Here is an 18,754-nt window from a genome sequence, read left to right as displayed (position 1 = left end):
CCCCAGGCTTGAAATTTTAGGCCTGGATAATCTTGAACTACGCCGTCTACGTTCTGGCCTGAGCTTAGTGCGCAAGATAATCTGGCACAACGTCCTACCTGTTAATGACGACTTTTACTTCCACCGCAATAACACAAGGGCTATTAAGAGATACAAACCTAATGTAATCTGTTCTAATGTGTGGAAAACCCTACCCGATCCTGTCGTTAGTTCCCTGTTCTGACCCCCTCCTTCGTCCAGTAACGAAAGCCGAGACAAGCTTAACTAGAATCTACTTTAATAGTAAGAAACCAAAACCTCGGTGGCTGAAAGCCAAGCATAACAAACAGATAAGGACCTTGGCAGCAACTCAGACAAACCTTGGCAGCAATCCAGCCTGCCAAGTTAGTGACAACAGTTCTCTTTAGTCAATGCGTTGACTTCTGCAAGAGGGGCGTGTGCACAAGCAGTCTTTTTTATAGTCTGGAGAGGAACCTAGGTGGCACAGTGGTTAAATGCAGCACTGCAGGCTACTTCAGCTGACTGCAGTTCTGCAGTTCGGCTGTTCAAATCTCACCGGCTCAGGGTTGACTCAGCCTTCCATCCTTCCGAGGTGGGTAAAATGAGGACCCGGATTGTTGTTGGGGGCAATATGATGACTCTGTAAACCGCTTAGAGAGGGCTGAAAGCCCTATGAAGCAGTATTTAAGTCTAACTGCTATTGCTATTGCCGAATGACCACTAGCTGAGCGCAATTAGCTCCTGTATTTGCGTAACTGTTCCTGACGCCTATTAGCTCTTCGATTCCGGGCATCCAGGAACAACTCACTGCTGGCTTCTGGATCACTCTCCCTTGTCTCCTCCTCACTGGTCCAAGGCTCAGGCGCCACTTGGTGGCCAACCAGTCTCTCTGCGCCCTGCTCGGAGTCGGAACCCTGTCCAGGGTCCTCCACATCCTCCAGAGCCGACTCATTGGGCCCCTCGCTGTCGGAGCCTGGTGGCAGCTCCAACGGCTCCTGCTGGGCCACAACAGTTCCCCTAACCCCCATACCTTTAACCTTAAGCTGTCTCCCGTAGACCTCACCCCATGCCTAAGAGGTCTGTAAAGGGGGTGTGCATAAGTGCACCAGCGTGTTTTCCGTCCCTGTCCTACTGTCCCCATTGATATGTACTCTTTTTATGTGTTTTTATCTTTGGCTTATTTATATCCATTTATTTGTGCCGTTTTTTTCATGCCTTTTCATGCTTGTTTCCTCGTGCGTGTTGACAAATAATTAAAACCGGAGCCGAAAATGGGCTGCAGGACCAAAAACAGGGCCGAAAACAGCCGGCAAAGTGCTGCAGGAGGCCATGGAGGTTGAAAATTAGGTGCTGGGGGAGGGGGCTACACCGTAATCTTCCATGCACTTTCGGGTGATCCCCTAGTTAGGGTTTTTGCCCAACCTCCAAATTCCATCCCTGCCTTCAACCATTTTGCTGAAGAGCCGGAGGGAGGCGTGCTGAAAAAAAAGTCGAGGGCTATTTATTATATTCCTCCCCCCTCCCTCTCCCACCTTCGCTGGAGGCATCCGAGCCTCTTCCCTCATTAACCCAATTCGGTATGCTTTCTCTCCCGGCGGCTGCCACCCGCCACCGGCTCACGCTCGGCACACAAAGAGCTGTCTTCGCGGGAAAAGGTGGTTGGGCCCGGGACTGAACGGCAGCCTGTCCGTCAATCCCGAAGGCTCGGCACGGCTGCAAGGCTGCAACGGCCCTCGTCTCCCCCCCTCCTCAAAAGCTCCCGTGCAGATGGCTTGCTGATCTCCTTCTAATGTTTAGTTTAACGTGTCTCCGGTTAGAGCCGCCGGCTGACAGTCGTGACAGCCCGTAGCTGTTCCTTTTTAAATATCATGTCAGAAACACGGCACTATAAAGCCGGGGATGTGTTCCGCGGCGGCTCTGTCTCCCGTTCGGAGAATCGGCGCTTCGGGTTTTTTAATGAGGACAATCTGCATTTCGGGGGCTTCCAACCCCCCTCCCCACCCCCCATATGTCAGGATGCCTGGACAAATCCGCAGCCATCTCGTGGCTGGCCAAAAACCAAGAGCTGACAAATGTAGATATTTCAAATTTAATTGACACCTAAATGTACTTAAGACAGATAAATGAGAGGGAGGAGTGGGGGGGGGAGGGGAGAGAGCGAAAGAGAGAGAGAAAGGAGAGGAGAGAGAGATGGAGGGAGGAAAAAGCAGAGAGAGAGAGAGGAGGGAGGGAGGAAGAGAGGGAGGAAGAGAGAGAGAAGGAAAGAAGAGAGAAAGGAGAGGAGAGAGGGAGAGAGAGAAAGCAGAGAGAGAGGAGTGAGGGAGAGAGAGAAGGAGAGAAGAGAGAAAGCTGAGAGAGCGGAGAGAAAATAGTAGCCTTTGGTGACTCTCAACTTTAGATCTGCTGATCTAAACTGGTCCCCTTCCTTGGGCAAGGGGGCTGGGCTGTGAAGCAGGAGCTGGTTCTGACCAGTTCGGGCAAATCGGTAGCGGGAATTTTAACTGGTTTGGAGAACCGGAAAATACCATCTCTGACTGCCCCCGCCCCTTCCAGGAGTCCCCCATGTGTCCCGTTTTGGCTCCCAGGTAAGTGCAGGTAGGCTTGCTAGGCCAAAACAGGGGAGCGGAGGGGGTGCACCCCATTTTGGCTCCCAAGAGAAATAGGAGAGGAAGGAAAAAGGAGAGGGACCTTGGCACTAGAAGCAGCTTCAGAGGATGCTTTGAAACAGCACAGCAATCCAGGGCTGGAAGGGATCTCGGAGGTCATCTAGTCTAACCCCCTGCTCCAGCAGGAGGCTTTATATCATCTTGGTTATTTATTTTGGTGTCTCTAACACAGAGGAGAATTTCCTCGGGTCAAGTTTATTATTTTATATTATTTATGCATATCAATGCGTGAACAGTATGATACCCGGGCATCATACATTTTGATACAAGTAAACATAATATTATTTCTCATGGTTATTACATTTCATTTTCCTTGTTTCCTATTGTTTAAACATACCTGATACTACCGCTTCAATTTCTAAACCTCCCTCTTATTACATATATCTTGTAATGTTAAAATATATATACTGTTGTCCCCCTCTTATTTCTATCTCTATTGTAACTTTTATTCATGTCGCCGTAATATTCAAAGACGTTTCTTTTGTCTTCCATCTTTCTACCAGCTTTATTATTCATACTTACCTTATTTAACTCTTCACATCTATTTAGGTTAAAGTTCCGTCCTTCATTCTTTCATTGTTCAGCGTGTCAATGTACAATTCTAATCACAATATCATTTCAACATATAGGGTAGGTCTATTCATATTTTTTTTCCATTCATCCAATCCATAGGTAAAAGGTAAAGGTTCCCATCACACATATGTTGTTCCTGACTCTAGGGGGCAGTGCTCAACTCCATTTCAAAGCTGAAGAGCTAGCGCTGTCCAAAGATGTCTCCGTGGTCATGTGGCCGGCATGACTCAACACCGAAGGTGCACAGAACGCTGTTCCTTTCCCACCAAAGGTGATCCCTATTTTTCTACTTGCATTTTTTATATGCTTTCGAACTGCTAGGTTGGCAGAAGCTGGGACAAGTCACGGGAGCTCACTCTGTTACGCAGCGCTGGGGATTCGAACCGTCGAACTGCTGACCTTTCTGATCGACAAGCTCAGAGTCTTAGCCACCGAGCCACCGCATCCCTTGACAATTCTAATACCATATCATTTCAACCTGTAGGGCAGATCTATTCATATTCCTTCCATTCATCCAATCCCTATAATTCTGCTATTAATAAGGCCGCTTAGATTAAGATATATTCTTTCATTGATCTAATCACTCGCTGTTTGGTTATATCATTTCACTGCTCATGGTTATAATTTTAGGCATGTTTAATGATACCATCATTCAATAGCTAATTTTCCAATTAATCTGGGAGGCTTCCTGGATTAAGACCCTCGCCGGTGGGTCTCGCCACCTTGACGTTTTTAACTGACGTGGCTATGCGTTGTTCTTCTTTTGCAAAACAACAACAACGAAACAGCCTTCGCAGCAAAAGAACCCCAGGGGTTCCTCGGACTCCCCCCTGGGAATCCCAGCAAGGAGATTTCAGGCTCAGCTTAACCCCCCACCCCCACCCCAACCACCCAAGTTCTCCCACAGTCTAAATGAAGGCCGCAAGGGAAGACGCTTCATTTGTCACCCATTCCCTTGGGCCAACCTTGTTTGTTTCACGCGCGAGGAACCAGCGGAAACTTTCTGCAGGTCGCTCGTTAGGTGGGGCAACGAGAAGGTCTGCCGAGAGGTGGGAAGGGGGCCTTGTTCTGCTTGTTCTGGTCCGGGAAACACCAAATATGGAAGCCTGGAAGCTCTTACAATCAGGTCTTCAGGCCAGCCACATTTTCTACTGTGGGAAAATGGGAGGAGGGGGATTGTATAGAGCCGTGATGGTGAACTTATGGAATGCATGCCATAGGTGACAAACGGAGCTATGCGTGCACCAGCCAGCTGATTTTCAGCCTTCTGAAGGGCCGGGGGAGGCAGCTTTTGCCCTCCCTGGACTTCAGGAGGGCGAAAAACAGCCCCAGCGAGCCAACCGGATGTTCGGGAATGAAAGAAGTTCGGGAACGAACTTCCAGTTGGCCCGTTTTTTCGCCCTCCCCAGGCTTTGGGAAAGCCGCCGGAGCCTGGGGAGGGATTGTACGTGCATGTGCGGTGTGTGTGTATGGGGGCACGCATGTGCAGGTGGGTGGGGAGGTTTGAATTGATGTGGGCACACCATTGCGCATGCACACACCCAATTTTGGCATTCCATAAGAAAAAGGTCCACCATCCCTGGTATAGAGTGTGGATGATATGTAGCCATAATAACATTCTTTCTCAGAAAGTCAAGGTCACCTGGCCTTGCAGCGGCAATGAGGTGACTGGGAAGCATCTCCAGTTTTGGGCAGTGCCTGATTGGGCCATGGGACAGACATGTGGGTTGCTGGGCAGGGACTGGAACTTTCCTTGAATGGGCGGAAACCTGGAAGCATTCAGATTCGTGTTTTCCCAGATGTGCCAATGTGACAGCTCTAATAAAATGGAGCTTGGAGGAACCTCGTCTTGGAGTCTTCTTGCATTGGGGGTCTTACTTGGAAGCCCGACACCAGGAGGAAGCCCCCACCTCGAAAGCAGCCAAAGAGTTTAGATCTTTTCTCCTCTCCCTGATAGAAATGGAGACCTTCCACTATTTCTCCAAAAATTAAGGACCGCTTGAATAATATCTTTTCTCCGTGGCCTGGGAGAATGAGTCATCGGCAGGAAATTGCTGGCATGTTTACCATGAGACGTTGAAACCTCCTGTTTTGGACACGTGATTATGGATTTCCATCAAAAGCTTCCCCACCTGTTTCTCTTCATCCTCTCAAGGAGCAATTGGCCATGGGTTGGAACTACAACTGCGAGTATTGTAGTAGAATCCATGGCACGAGGGATGTCTGACTCATCCAATCGTGTCCTTTCTGGAGTTTTATTTTCCGGAAAAGAGTTGGTAAGTGAGAAACTTTCTCGCTCTTTTTGCTCTGTCTTACACATGGGCAAAAAAAATAACCAGGACGCAAAATACAAAGTGGGTGGACACGACCTTGTAGACTCTGTCAAGGACCTGGGAGTACTCCTCTCAAACGATCTAAGTGCCAGAGCCCGCTGTAACAGCATTGCCAAAAAAGGCATTGAGAGTTGTTAACCTCATCTTGCGTAGCTTCTTCTCTGGTAATATTGTTCTGCTAACCAGAGCATACAAAACCTTTGCTAGACCAATTCTCGAATACAGCTCATCTGCCTGGAACCCGCACTTCATATCGGACATTAATACAATCGAGCGAGTCCAGAGGTATTTCACGAGAAGAGTCCTCCACTCCTCTGCTCGCAACAGAATCCCTTACGCCACCAGGCTCGAAATTTTGGGCTTAGACAACTTAGAACTGCACTGCCTTCGGTCTAACTTAAGCGTAGTACATAAAATTGTCTGCTACAACGTCCTACATGTCAACGATTACTTCAGCTTCAACCACAACAATACATGAGCACACAATAGATACAAACTCAAGGTAAACAGCTCCAAACTCTATTGCAGAAAATAAGACTTCAGCAACAGAGTGGTCAACGCCTGGAATGTGCTACATGACTCTGTGATTTCTTTCCCAAACCCCCAAAACTTTAACCTTACACTGTCTACTGTCGACCTCAGCCCATTCCTAAGAGGTCCGTAAAGGGGGCGTGCATAAGCACACCAGCGTCCCTTCCATCCCTGCCCTAATGTTCCCTTGTATTCATATCCATTTCATGTATTCAAATTCATGTTTATATACTTATATATGTTATCTAACACATGCTTGACGGAATAAATAGATAAAAAAATAAATCTTTCAACCAGAACCACCCTCTCCCTCACTTTTCCCATCCCAAAACACCAAAAAGGAGGGGGGGAATCCAGCGGACAACTGACAGCAGAATAAATTCAAGGGTGAGACTGAGAAAAATGCAGGAATATTGTACCTGATAAGCTGCGTGGTAGACCAAATTGTGGCCTATTAGGGCAAAATAGGACATTTTCTGTCTTGTTCAACACGCTTGGCCACACAGCCAGATGTTTAGTCTGGATTTGGCCTTGTTATCTCCCTATGGAGCCCTTATTATTATTATTTGCGCATGGGGATTTCTCAATTTTAACTCTACACTTTGCAAGGGTGATGAGTAGAAGAGAAAAGTAGGAACCAGGTGCCCAGAAGCAACAGGACAAAGAGTCTCCGGGTTTCCTCCACCAGAGGGCAATCGCGTTCCACCAAGTTTTAACGAAGGAGGAATCTGAGAGTCAGATACTCACTGTTCTGGGCTGGAGACCGATGTCCTTCGACCATCCGCAGCAACGTTGCCTTTGGGTCTTCGCACAACTTGCGGTCTGGGCGGCCGAACCTATGGGACACCAAGCGGAGATGCACCAGTGATTCTGACATGCGCCCGAGAAGGGATACGATGCAACCCTTCCTCAATCAAAGATCTCACCGCAACATTTCTGAAAATGTCGTACCATCCTTTGCCAAACAGAACAAACCTTCTGGGCAAAGATACCTTCCTGGACCACGAGAAGTACAGTGTAGACAAAGCCATGTGATCAACATGTGGTGGGACTTATCTCCGGGGGGGTGTTGGGAATGAGTCTGCCTATTGAGATGAGGTGGATCAGTTGCTTTCATGGTGTGGAGACCATAACATGGTCCTTAACCCCAATAAGACCAAGGAGCGTTTATAGTGGACTACAGAAATAATAGATCAGACATTCAGCCCTTGCTTAGCAATGGAGACCGAGTGGAGCAAGTGGCCAGTTTTACGTTTCTGGGTGTTGTCATAAAAAGAGGACCTGACTTGGGGATACTCACATTGCAGCCCTGGTCAAAAGGGCCCAGCAGAGATTATATGACTTGAGACTTCTCGGGAAACAACAACTGGATGGAAAACTGCTGGTGACCTTCTACCGCTGCACCAGAGAGAGTATTTCACCTTACTGTGCCTGTGTCTGGTTTGCCAGTTGCACAGGGACAGATAGGATGCGCTCCAGAGGGTCAACGTCATTGCCCAGAGGATCATGGGTTGCCCTCTCCCCTCTTTGCAAGGGCTTTATAACTCTCGCTGCCTTAAGAAAGTTCAAAACATCCTTAAAGATCCATCTCATCCTGGGCACATTTTTTTGGAACTATTACCATCTGGCAGCCGGTACAGGATAATAAAAACCAGAACAAATAGGCTGAAAAACAGCTTCTTATCCCAGGGCAGTTAACTATGTTGAATTCTATGGTATAGTGCAATATTAATGCAATATCAGGGGTTTTCAATTTCAATTGTATAGAATGCGAAGAATGTGCATTTGTGTTTTGTTTTTATGGTTACAATGTATACGGAAGATGGCATTTAATTTCATTGCACGGGGTGTAATGACAATAAAGTAAACTAAACTAAACTAAACAGGCTTTTTTTTTAAAGCAATGCAAGCCTGCCACAATGCAAAAATATTCAAAGGACACAAGGAAGACATTCATTGGTCAGGAGGCTAAGATAGAAGCAGCAGTGTAACTTTTGAGAGAAGAACAGCTGGAGTAGGACTTCTCAAAGGGACTAGGGGTATCTTCAGGGTGTGGTCCAAGGAGTAAAGATGGCAGCCACAACACTTGGGAGGCTCCTATCTCTACTTTTGAGGCAGGTAAAGGTTCCCCTTGTACATATGTGCTAGTCGTTCCCGGCTCTAGGTGGCGGTGCTCATCTCTGTTTCAAAGCCTAAGAGTCAGCGCTGTCTGAAGACGTCTCCGTGGTCATGTGGCCGACATGACTCAATGCTGAAGGCGCACAGAACTCTGTTCCCTTCCCACCAAAGGTGGTCCCTATTTTTCTACTTGCATTTTTTACCTGCTTTCGAACTGCTAGGTTGGCAGAAGCTTGGACAAGTCACGGGAGCTCCCTCCATTATGCGGCGCTAGGGATTCGAACCGCCGAACTGCTGAACTTTCTGATCGACAAGCTCAGCATCTTAGCCACACTCCCACAATTGAAACATTGGCTGGAGCTCTGAGAAGTCCTAGATGCTTCCATTGGCACATCAAAACCAGCCTGAGATGCCTTCAAGCCTCATGCATGAATTAGGGAAAAGGCCAACGTCCCTTCTTGCCCCAGTGTTCGGAGACTTCTCCTCCATTTCTGGAAGACATTCTTGTCATGTTTAGAAGAGAGACCCCCCAGACCAGATCTTCCAGTCATTTGAAAATGAATCCATCTCATTGGATCAACTTGGGTTCCGTCGACCAGGTGTGGGCAATGCGATTCGGTTCAGATCAAGGCAGATCCCTGCAGCTAAAGGACACACCTGAGACCTCTCCCAGTCCAGATTTGGAGAGAGGCCACATCTGCTTGTACCAAGGGTGAAAGTTTTTTCCGACGATCAGCTGTGAAGCACAATTTATATTACCGTATTTTTTGGAATATAAGATGCCCCTGAGAATAAGACGCACCAAGATTTTGAAGAGGCAAATTAAAAAAAACGTTTTTGCACTCTGCAGACCTCCCCAGAACGACCCTGGTTTTTTGCAAAAATGGGCCTGTTTTTTGTCCAAAAAAGGGCATGAATAGCCTTTAGGAGGCTTGTAGAGTGCTGCTGGGGGCTGCCTCCCCCCAAACAAGGAAAAAACAGCCAATTTTTTGACAAAAAGGGGTATGCATAGCCTTTAGGGGGCTTATAGAATGCTCCTGGGGACTGGGGTGGCAAAAACGAGCAAAAAACAGACCACTTTTTGCTCATTTTTCCCCTCCCTAGGCCTTATGAGCACTCTGGAAGCCTCCTAAAGGTATGCATGGCCATTTTTGCAAAGGGGGCAGGGTTTAGGGAGGCCAAAATGTTATATTCAGTGTATAAGACGCACCCAGATTTTCACCCTCTTTTTTGAGGGAAAAAGGTGCATCTTATACTCCAAGAAATACGGTAGCTAGAAAGCAGGATTTCCTGCTTTCTAGCTAATCTTAATCACGTGGCACAGCGGATTCCCCCTCCCTTGCTGTTCGCTTACCTTTGCAGGTGCGCTTGGTAGCAGGCTCCGCCCTCCCACCCGGATGTCATCACGTCTGTTTTTGACCCTCTGCACGTGCCCGGAAGGTCCTCCTGCACACGCATTGCTCACATTGCTACCGAACCGGTATCAAAGCTAAGTGGATTTCACCCCTGGCTTGTAACATCCATGACACTTTAGGCAGGACACCGCAAACAAGGAAAAATCAAGGCAAGGCTTCCTGTCTATCCCAGCATGAATCAGAGGGCGGGTGGAACTAAGCAACTGCACAGAGCTAAGCAAGGGGAAACCAGAAATGAGTTTGTGCTCCAGCGATGGCAAAGCCAAGGATGACAAGACAAGGGGGACATGACAGATTCCAAGTTTTGAGAGGCAGTCACGAAGAGGAGAGGATCGACTTCTTCTCCAAGGCACCAGAAGGCAGGACAAGAAGTTAATCAAGGAGAGAAGCAACCTGGAATTGAGGAGAAGCTTCCTAAAAGTGAGGACAATGAACCAGTGGAAGGACTTGCCACCAGAAGTTGTGGGTGCTCCATCACTGGAGGTTTTTAAGAAGAGACTGGACAGCTACCTGTCTGAGGGCAGTGATGGTGAACCTTTTCAGCATCAAGTGGCCAAACCAGAACCAGCTGGTCTTCGAGTTTCCAGTGCTCTGGTGTGCACCAAGACCAGCTGGCCAGTGCAGCATGAGTGGACTGGTTTCACCACCATAGGTTTTGGGTCTCCTAGGCTTCCTGAGAAAGCATAAATCCCAATCTTAGTCCCCCAAACCCTCTTTTATTTAGACAGCTGTAAATTATGGTCATTCCCAGCCCGCAAGTCTTCACAAACAGTCCGTGAAGAGTCCGACAGGTGTCTGCTCGAGTTGCCACAGCCTTTCAGGGGAATGTTGATCAGCACCCACCTTTATCTCCCTCGGAATGCTGCCTAATTGCCAAATGCAGAGCAAGGCTAAATTTGGCACAGGGTCAACTTTTCCAAGGTTGAAGCGACCAGATGAACTAATTGCTTCCTGCAAAAGCTCACATCCTGTTTGCACCTCTCTTATGTCTTATGGGAGGGGCCAATCACCTCCAAGCCTTACTTCCAAGTCGACCCTGTTTTCTTAATTGTTCTTGCCTTCTGGAAGCTCTGTGCATGCACACACTGGGAACAGGTTCCCACTCTTCCTCTGCCTCACTGATGTCAGACTCCGGAGGCAGCACATAACTCCCAGATGGCCTTGATCTCCTCTCTGCCTCTGACACAGAGCCCTCGTCTGAGCTTTCCCCAGACTCCAGGACTGGCCCATGTTCCTCCTCAACCTCCTCACTGTCCAACTCTCCTGGCCGCTAGTGGGCCACAACACCTGCTTGAGCAGAGGGTTGGACTAGAAGACCTCCAGTTCTATTCTGATTGATTGAGTGAGTCTTGTTCTTCTTCATGGTTAGAAGCAGTTTGGTTTGAGCAGCTTCTCTGAACTGTCCAGTGAAATGAAGCAGGGAGGAGTTCCTACTCACCTACCACTTGACCCCAAAATGGGTTAGTCTTGGGCACCGCAATTTTCTCCACCGTCTCAAAAATTCTTTCTGCTCCTTCATGGAAATAGAGACATCCTATGGGCCGTCACAAAGGAACGTGCTGGCTCAGTGGCAAAGATGCTGAGCTTGTTGATCAGAAAGCCCTCCAGTCCCCTAATCATCTCTGTTGCTCTTCTCTGCACTCTTTCTAGAGTATCGACATCTTTATATATATATATCGTGGTAATCAAAGCTGGATGTAGTATTCCAAGTGTGGTCTACGGTTGCAGGAACTGGGCACGGCTAGTCTAGGGAAGAGAAGGACCAGGGGAGACATGATAGCATCTTCCAATATTTGAAGGGCTGCCCCAGAGAGGAGGGGATCAAGCTATTGTCCAAAGCACCTGAAGGCCAGACAAGGAATAATGGATGGAAACTGACCAAGGAGAGATTCAACCTGGAAATAAGGAGGAATTTTCTGACAGGGAGAACAATCAACCCATGGAACAGAAGTTGCCTTCAGAAGTTGTGGGAGCTTCATCACTGGAGATTTTCAAGAAGAGACTGGACTGCCATTTGTCAGAAATGGTGTAGGGTCTCCTGCTTGGATGGAGGGGGTTGGACTAGATGACTTTGAAGACCCCTTCTAACTCAGTTAATCTATATTCAATGGAGCTGACCAAGGAGAGATTCAACCTGGAAAGGAGAAATTTTCTGACAGGGAGAACAATCCACCCATGGAACAGAAGTTGCCTTCGGAAGTTGTGGGAGCTTCATCACTCGAGGCTTTCATGAAGAGATTGGATTTCCATCTGTCAGAAATGGTGTATTGTCTCCTGCTTGGGCCAGGGGGTTGGACTAGATGACCTACAAGGTCCCTTCCAACTCTGTTAATCTGTTAGATAGATAGATAAATAGATAGATGGATGGATGGATGAGATGACCTCCAAGGTCCCTTCCAACTCTTCTGTTATTCTACATTACTGGAGACTGTTGAGTCCTTGGCCAAAGGAAAGGGGGCCTCCTTGGTTTGAGCTGCAAGAAACCCAAGGCTCTGTCTAGGTAGGCATGGAAGAGCCCTTCTTGGATCTGAAATGTTCTATCCAGGGGGAGCCCAGCCCCACGGACGAGGGCAGGAGGAAGAGGGGGAGGAAGAGGGGGAGGAGAGCATCCACGGGTCCTCTGGAGAGACACTGAATGTCATGCCGCCCCCTCCTCACATGGGATGGACGGGGGTCAGGTGTCAGAAGCCTCCGAGCCCAGGTGCAGCGGTGCAGCCCACGAGGCTGATCTCCTTCCCTCCCATCCGTCAGTCCGTCCATCCAGAAGAGGCTTAAGAGTGGCGAATTTATGGCAGGCAAGGAAGGATTAAGTTTGCCGGGGGAGGGGGGGGACACACTTCGTGTGAACTTGCAAGGCGGAGAAACATCGGAGGAAAAGAACAACAGAGCTAATTAGGGGAGCTGGGCTGTCAGAGCAGGGCTGCATGGCTGAGTGCCAGCAGACAAAGGAGAAGGCTTGGCAATCAGCAGGATGGATGGAAGAGACTGCTTCATTAGGGATGATAAAACATGGGGAGGGAGGGGAGAGGGGAGAGGGAGGAAGCCGGGCGGGAGGGGGAGCGAGCAAGCCAGCTGAGGAGGGAGGGATGGGGAAGAGGGAGAGACTGTTTAATTAAGCCTAAAGCTGGTTTGTCACTTGCTGCAAAGCCTTTCACCTTTGAGTTGGCCTTCTTGGAGAGGGGACGTCTCTGCCAGAGATGGCAATTCCACTGCTGGGGCGAAGGCGCTCTCTCTCTCTCTCCTTCTCTCTCTCTCTCTCTCTCCTTCTCTCTCTCTCTCTCCTTCTCTCTCTCTCTCTCTCTCCCTCCCTCCCTCTCTGTGTATGTTTTACTCTCTCTGCTTCTCTTTCTGTTTTTCTCTCTCTGCTTCTCTCTCTCTATTTCTCTCTGTATTTTACTCTCTGTCTCTCAGCTTCTCTCTCTGTTTCTCTGTGTTTTCTCTGTTTCTCTCTCTCTCTGTGTATATTTTACTCTGTCTCTCGGCTTCTCTCTCTCTGTTTCTGTTTCTCTCTCTCTCTGTTTTTCTCTCTGTGTGTATTTTACTCTCTCTCAGCTTGTCTGTTTCTCTTTCTCTCATTCTCTGTTTTTCTCTCTGTTTCTCTCTCTCTCTGTGTATTTACTCTCTCTCTCTCTCTCTCTCTCGGCTTCTCTCTCTCTCTCTCTTTCTCTCTCTGTGTTTCTCTCTCTCTGTGTGTATTTACTCTCTCTCTCAGCTTCTCTCTCTCTCTCTCTCTCTCTCTCTCTGTGTTTCTCTCTCTCTGCTTCTCTCTCTGTGTTTCCCTCTCTCTGTTTCTGTTTCTCTCTCTCTACAATTGGCCAGGTTCCAGTGGGATTTTAAATGCGCACTAGCCAAGAAAGCTTGAACTTTTTCCAGTCAGAATAGAGCTGGAAGGCATCTTAAAGGTCTTCTAGCCCAACCCCCTGCTCAAGCAAGAGACCCTACGCCACTTTAAACAGGTGATGGAGCGCCCACCGTTGCTGAAGACAAGCTGCTCCACTGGTTAATTGTTCTGTTAGGAAGTTTCCAGGTTGCTTCTCTCCTTGATTAATTTCCATTCATTGTTTCTTACCCTGCCTTCTGGTGCTTGACTTCCTCTTCTTTGGGGCAGCCCCTCAAATACTGGAAGACTGCTATCATGTCCCCCCACTAGTCCTTCTTTTCTCTAGACTGGCCAGACCCAAATCCTGCAATTGTTCTTCCTGTGTTTTAAGTGTCTTTAAACATTTTAGTTGCTCTTCTCTGCACTTTTTCCAAAGTTTCAACATCTTTTTTGTGATGTGGTGACCAAAGCTGGATGCCGCGTTCCAGGGGTGGCCTTACTGAGGATTTATAAAGTGGTGCTAACACTTCACGTGATTTTGATTCTGTGCCTCTGTTTATACAACCAAGGATTGTGTTAGCTTTTTTGGCTGCATCCATGCGAAATGAGCATGTTGCAATTAATGCTACACTCATCACAGGTTACTTGGGGGCTCAGAGGTCCATGATGGCTGGAAGGGGACCTCGGTGACTAATGAGGGCTACCTCAATCTTGGTTCTACCTTGATCCAGAGGTATGTTTTTTAAAAAGTGAATTCTCCCATGGATAAATACAACCTGTTGCAGGGGAAGACACACAACTAGCTACAATTATGTCAGGCCTGCAGCCATCTTTCCTTTTGGGTCTTTGGCCTGCCACACTTTCTATTATTCTACTATGCCTTTTCTATTGTGGGAAAATGGGAGGGAGGATTATACGGAGTTAGATGCTATGTAGCCATAACAACATTCTTTCTAGAAAGCCAAGGTCATCCTTTGTCTCTGCACCTCTGCATCTGACCAGACCTGGATGGGTGGAACTGCCCGCATGGCAGTGGATGATTGGACCATGGGATGGACTTGTGAGTGTGGGGGACAAGATCTTGAACTTTCAACTGGATGGGGAAAACCGGGAAGCTTTCAGATTCGGGTTTTCCCAGATGTGCCAACATGGCTCTCTTCATAAATTGGAACTTTGAGCAATACGTTGCCTTGGATTCTGATTTAAATTTGAATGCTATTTGCAACTCTGACAAAAAATTCCTTCCACTGTGCCTCTTAAATTTGATCCATCAGGTTGACCACAAGACCAAGTCACCCATCACACACCACGATGACCAGGGCATGCAAGTGGAGAGTTGAAACCAGCTGGATAGAGTTGAGACGTCAGCTCAACTTGGAACGGCATATTGAATAAACAGGTGTGGAGGGGACCAGGGAGGCCTTCTAGTCCAACCCCCTCTGCTTAAGCAGCAGATCGTAACCCATTCATGCTCATCTCCGTTTCAAAGCCGAAGAGTCAGCGCTGTCCGAAGACGTCTCCGTGGTCATGTGGCCAACATGACTCAATGCTGAAGGTGCACAGAACGCTGTGCCCTTCCCACCAAAGGTGGTTCCTATTTTTCTACTTGCATTTTTGACATGCTTTCAAACTGCGAGGTTGGCAGAAGCTGGGATGAGTCACGGGAGCTCACTCCGTTACATGGCACCAGGGATTCGAACTGCCGAACTGCCAACATTTCTGATCGACAAGCTCAGCGTCTTAGCCCCTAAGCCATTAGGTTGAAATAAAGCACTCAAAAATAATGGGATACTGAATCAAAAGATTGGAGCAACTGAGACAGATGCGATCAGCACCATCTTCGACACACAGGTAGGAAGGGAGATCTGCAACACATCAATCCATCCTAATAATGTCCTGTTAAATGCCCCCTTCCTTGAGAGTTGGTGAACCCACACCGGACAGTTAAGAGCAAGCGCACAAGGCTAAGCAGCGTGCAAAGGAGTGGACAGCCATGAAATCCCCACGCTAGAAATACCGCTCGACCGATCGCCATCTCGTATTGTGATTTTTCTCCATCTTGCTTTTAAAGGAAGGTGTTGTGGCCCACCAGTGGCCAGTGGAGCTGGCAGCAGATTCGGACAGTGAGGAGGTTGGGGAGGAAGATGGGCCAGTCCTGGAGTCTGGGGAAGGCTCTGATGAGGGCTCTGTGTCGGACGCAGAGAGGGGGCCAGGGCCATCTGACAGTTAGCATCAGAATGCCGGAAAGGTCGCAACTTGCGAAAAAATGGTCACTGACTTTTTTTCAGTGTCGTCATAACTTAAGTGAACTATTGTAAGTCGAAAAATACTTGTATTCTGATTGGTACCAGGAAGGGAATGAGTGACTCAGCCTTCTGTCCTTCCAAGGTCTGTCAAATGAGGACCCAGATTGTTGGGGGCAAGTGGCTGATTCTGTAAACCGCTTAGAGAGGGATGTAAAAGACTATAAAGCAGTATATAAGTCTTGCTATGTCTGCCTACCTGCCTGCCTGCCGCTCTCTCTCTCTCTTTCTCTCGTCTGTCTGTCTGTCCCTCCCTCCTTCCCTCCCTCTCTACATGTCTACCTTCCTACCTACCTCTCTATATCGCTACCTACCTACCTATCTCCCTCCCTATCTGTCTGTCTGTCTATATCTATCTATCTATCTATCTATCTATCTATCTATCTATCTATCTATCTATCATCTATCTCGTCTGTCTGTCTGTTCGTCTCTATCTATCTATCTATCTATCTATCTATCTATCTATCTATCTCTATCATCTGTCTGTATGTCTGTCTGTCTGTCTCTATCTATCTATCTATCTATCTATCATCTATCTATCTATCTATCTATCTATCTATCTATCTATCTATCTATCTATCTATCTATCTATCTATCTATCATCTCTGTCTCTCTCTCTCTCTCTGTCTTTCTATCTGCCTCTCTCTCATTGTCTGTGTGTCTGTCTATATCTATCTATCTATCTATCTATCTATCTATCTATCTATCTATCATCTATCTATCTATCTATCTATCTATCTATCTATCTATCTATCTATCTATCTATCATCTATCTATCTATCTATCTAATCTAGCATCCAAATCTGTCTGTCTGTCTGTCTGTCTGTCTGTCTTCCTACCTACCTACCTGCCTGCCATGGTGTCCCAGTGGTTAGAAAGCAGCATTTGCAGGCTAATTCTGCCAACTGCCAGCAGTTCGATTCTCACCGGCTCAAAGTTGGCTCAACCTTTACTGTGAAGCAGTATACTATATAAATCTAAACGCTAATGCTAATGCTAGGATCCCAATTTAAAGATGTTGGGGACTAAAGGCAGGCCTTGGTGCCGGGCTAAACTTTCCATCAAAACCAAGAACAAAAGCCAACATGCTCTCTACCCAAGACCTCTTCTCCTCTTTGCATCCACCACTAAGTTCTAAAGCCTGGAGAAGACGTGAGTAGAATTTCTGAGTCTGGAGGAGCCTTTGCGGAAAAGAAAAGGTGTCAAAAGACCCACAGGAGTTAAGAGTGGCTCCATAGCAGAAGACAAGCAGAACCTAGAACCGTGATGGCGAAGCTATGGCACACACAAGCCCCCTCTGCGAGCACGTCCACCATTGCCAGCTGTTCTTCCGGTTTCCAATGTACCGGCCAGTTGGTTCGCAGGCATTGGAGTGCCAGGAAACAGTCCGAAAAAAACAACCAAAACCAGCCTGTAAAGGGCCCAAAAATGGCCCTGAAAATGACCCCCAAAACCAGCCCCCAAAATGGTGTGAAAAACAGCCTGAAAAATGATCTGAAAAACAGCTTGAAAAATGCCCCCAAAGACCCCAAAACAGCCTGAAAAACGGCCTGAAAAACAGCCTGAAAATGACCCCCAAAACAGCCCCCAAACAGCCTGAAAAACAGCCTGAAAACGGCCTGAAAAACAGCCCCTAAATGGTCTGAAAAATGGCATGAAATTGGCCCAAAAACAGCACCAAAACAGCCTGAAAATGGCCTGAGAAACAGCCTGAAAACGGCCTGAAAAACAGCCAGAAAATGCCCCCCAAAACAGCCCCCCAAACAGCCTGAAAACGGCCTGAAAAACAGCCCCCTAAATGGTCTGAAAAACGGCATGAAAACGGCCTGAAAAATGGCATGGAAATGACCCAAAAACAGCCACCAACACAGCCTGAAAAACAGCCTGAAAAGGGCCTGGAAAACAGCCTGAAAAACAGCCTCCTAAATGGTATGAAAAACAGCATGAAAACGGCCTAAAAAAGAGACCCCAAATTGGCCTGAAAAATGGCCTAAATACAGCCTGAAAATGGCCCCAAAACAGGCCATTTTCCAGGCCATTATGGGCCATTTTTCGGGCTAAAAACAGCCAAAAAACAAGCATGCGCAGGTCAGCCAGCTGGTCTTCGGATTTCCGGCACACACACATACAGGCACATGCATGGGCGTTCCAGGTTGGGCCCTTGGTGCCAAAAAGATTCGCCATCACTGACCTAGAACTTATGCGCCTTGACTAAGGCCACCATCCCCAACTGACTTCTCGTGAGTTTGCCAAAGTCCCTCCAGCAGTAGTTTTTTTAGTAAGGTGAAGGAGCACGCGGGGTTAGAGGCAGGCAAACGGCCAATTTACTCACGGGCTTGGTGGAGCGATGGATCTTGGGAAGTGGAGGTCTCACCGGTCGTGTGCTTGGCTGCAGCAAAGTGGAAACTTCAGTCATTAGCCCTAACGGAGCGGCTGTCACCCCAAAATATCACCCAGCCAAGTGTTCTGGCCGAGGCTTCCCAAGAGTCTGAAGCAACCTCCTTATCCTGACAAAACCCCCTTTTATTAATTGAGTGTGGATTCTGCTCATTCACCTCCAGCAAAGTCTTTCAAGGGAGGATTTACGGTTACAGACCTTATCTGGCTTGGAGAGCTGCCAGGCCGATGTCTGCAAAACTTGGCAAGGAGCCTCGGAGAGTCACCAAACAATGAAGCGAACTAATGGTCTCTTGCAAACTCCACTCCCCTTTCGCTCCTCTTTTAGTTCCTCTGGGAGGGGCCATTCATTGTCCACCTGTGGCCTTCCTCCCAAGTTGGCCCCTGTTCTTTAGTTGTTCCCTTCTCCTGGCAACTCTGCGCATGCGCACACTGGGAACAGGCTTCAGCTGTTCCTCTGCCTCACTGATGTCCGACTCCAAAGGCAGCTGATAACCGGCATACAGCCCTGACCCCCCTCTCTGCCTCCGACACAGAGCCCTCATCACAGCCTTCCCCAGACTCCAGGACTGGACCAGGTTCCTCTCCAACCTTCCTA

At 47.9% G+C, this 18,754-nt stretch overlaps 1 protein-coding gene across 1 annotated transcript in view; it reads right to left on the bottom strand.

The window, feature by feature from the left end:
• Nucleotides 1-18,754, bottom strand: part of DENND1A (DENN domain containing 1A) — a 246,138-nt gene that overhangs the window by 8,191 nt on the left and 219,193 nt on the right. The window contains 2 exon segments of the mRNA XM_087704573.1: nucleotides 6,851-6,939; nucleotides 18,092-18,148. Coding sequence (XP_087560699.1) covers nucleotides 6,851-6,939; nucleotides 18,092-18,148 — 146 coding nt within the window.

This window comes from Thamnophis sirtalis, unplaced genomic scaffold (assembly GCF_051295495.1).
Source record: "Thamnophis sirtalis isolate CommonGarterSnake01/CBP01778 unplaced genomic scaffold, rThaSir2_p1.2 scaffold_2, whole genome shotgun sequence".
In the NCBI taxonomy this organism is placed as follows: Eukaryota; Metazoa; Chordata; class Lepidosauria; order Squamata; family Natricidae; genus Thamnophis; species Thamnophis sirtalis.
Note: the sequence above shows the minus strand (reverse complement) of the source record. Positions and strands in the feature narration are given on the sequence as shown.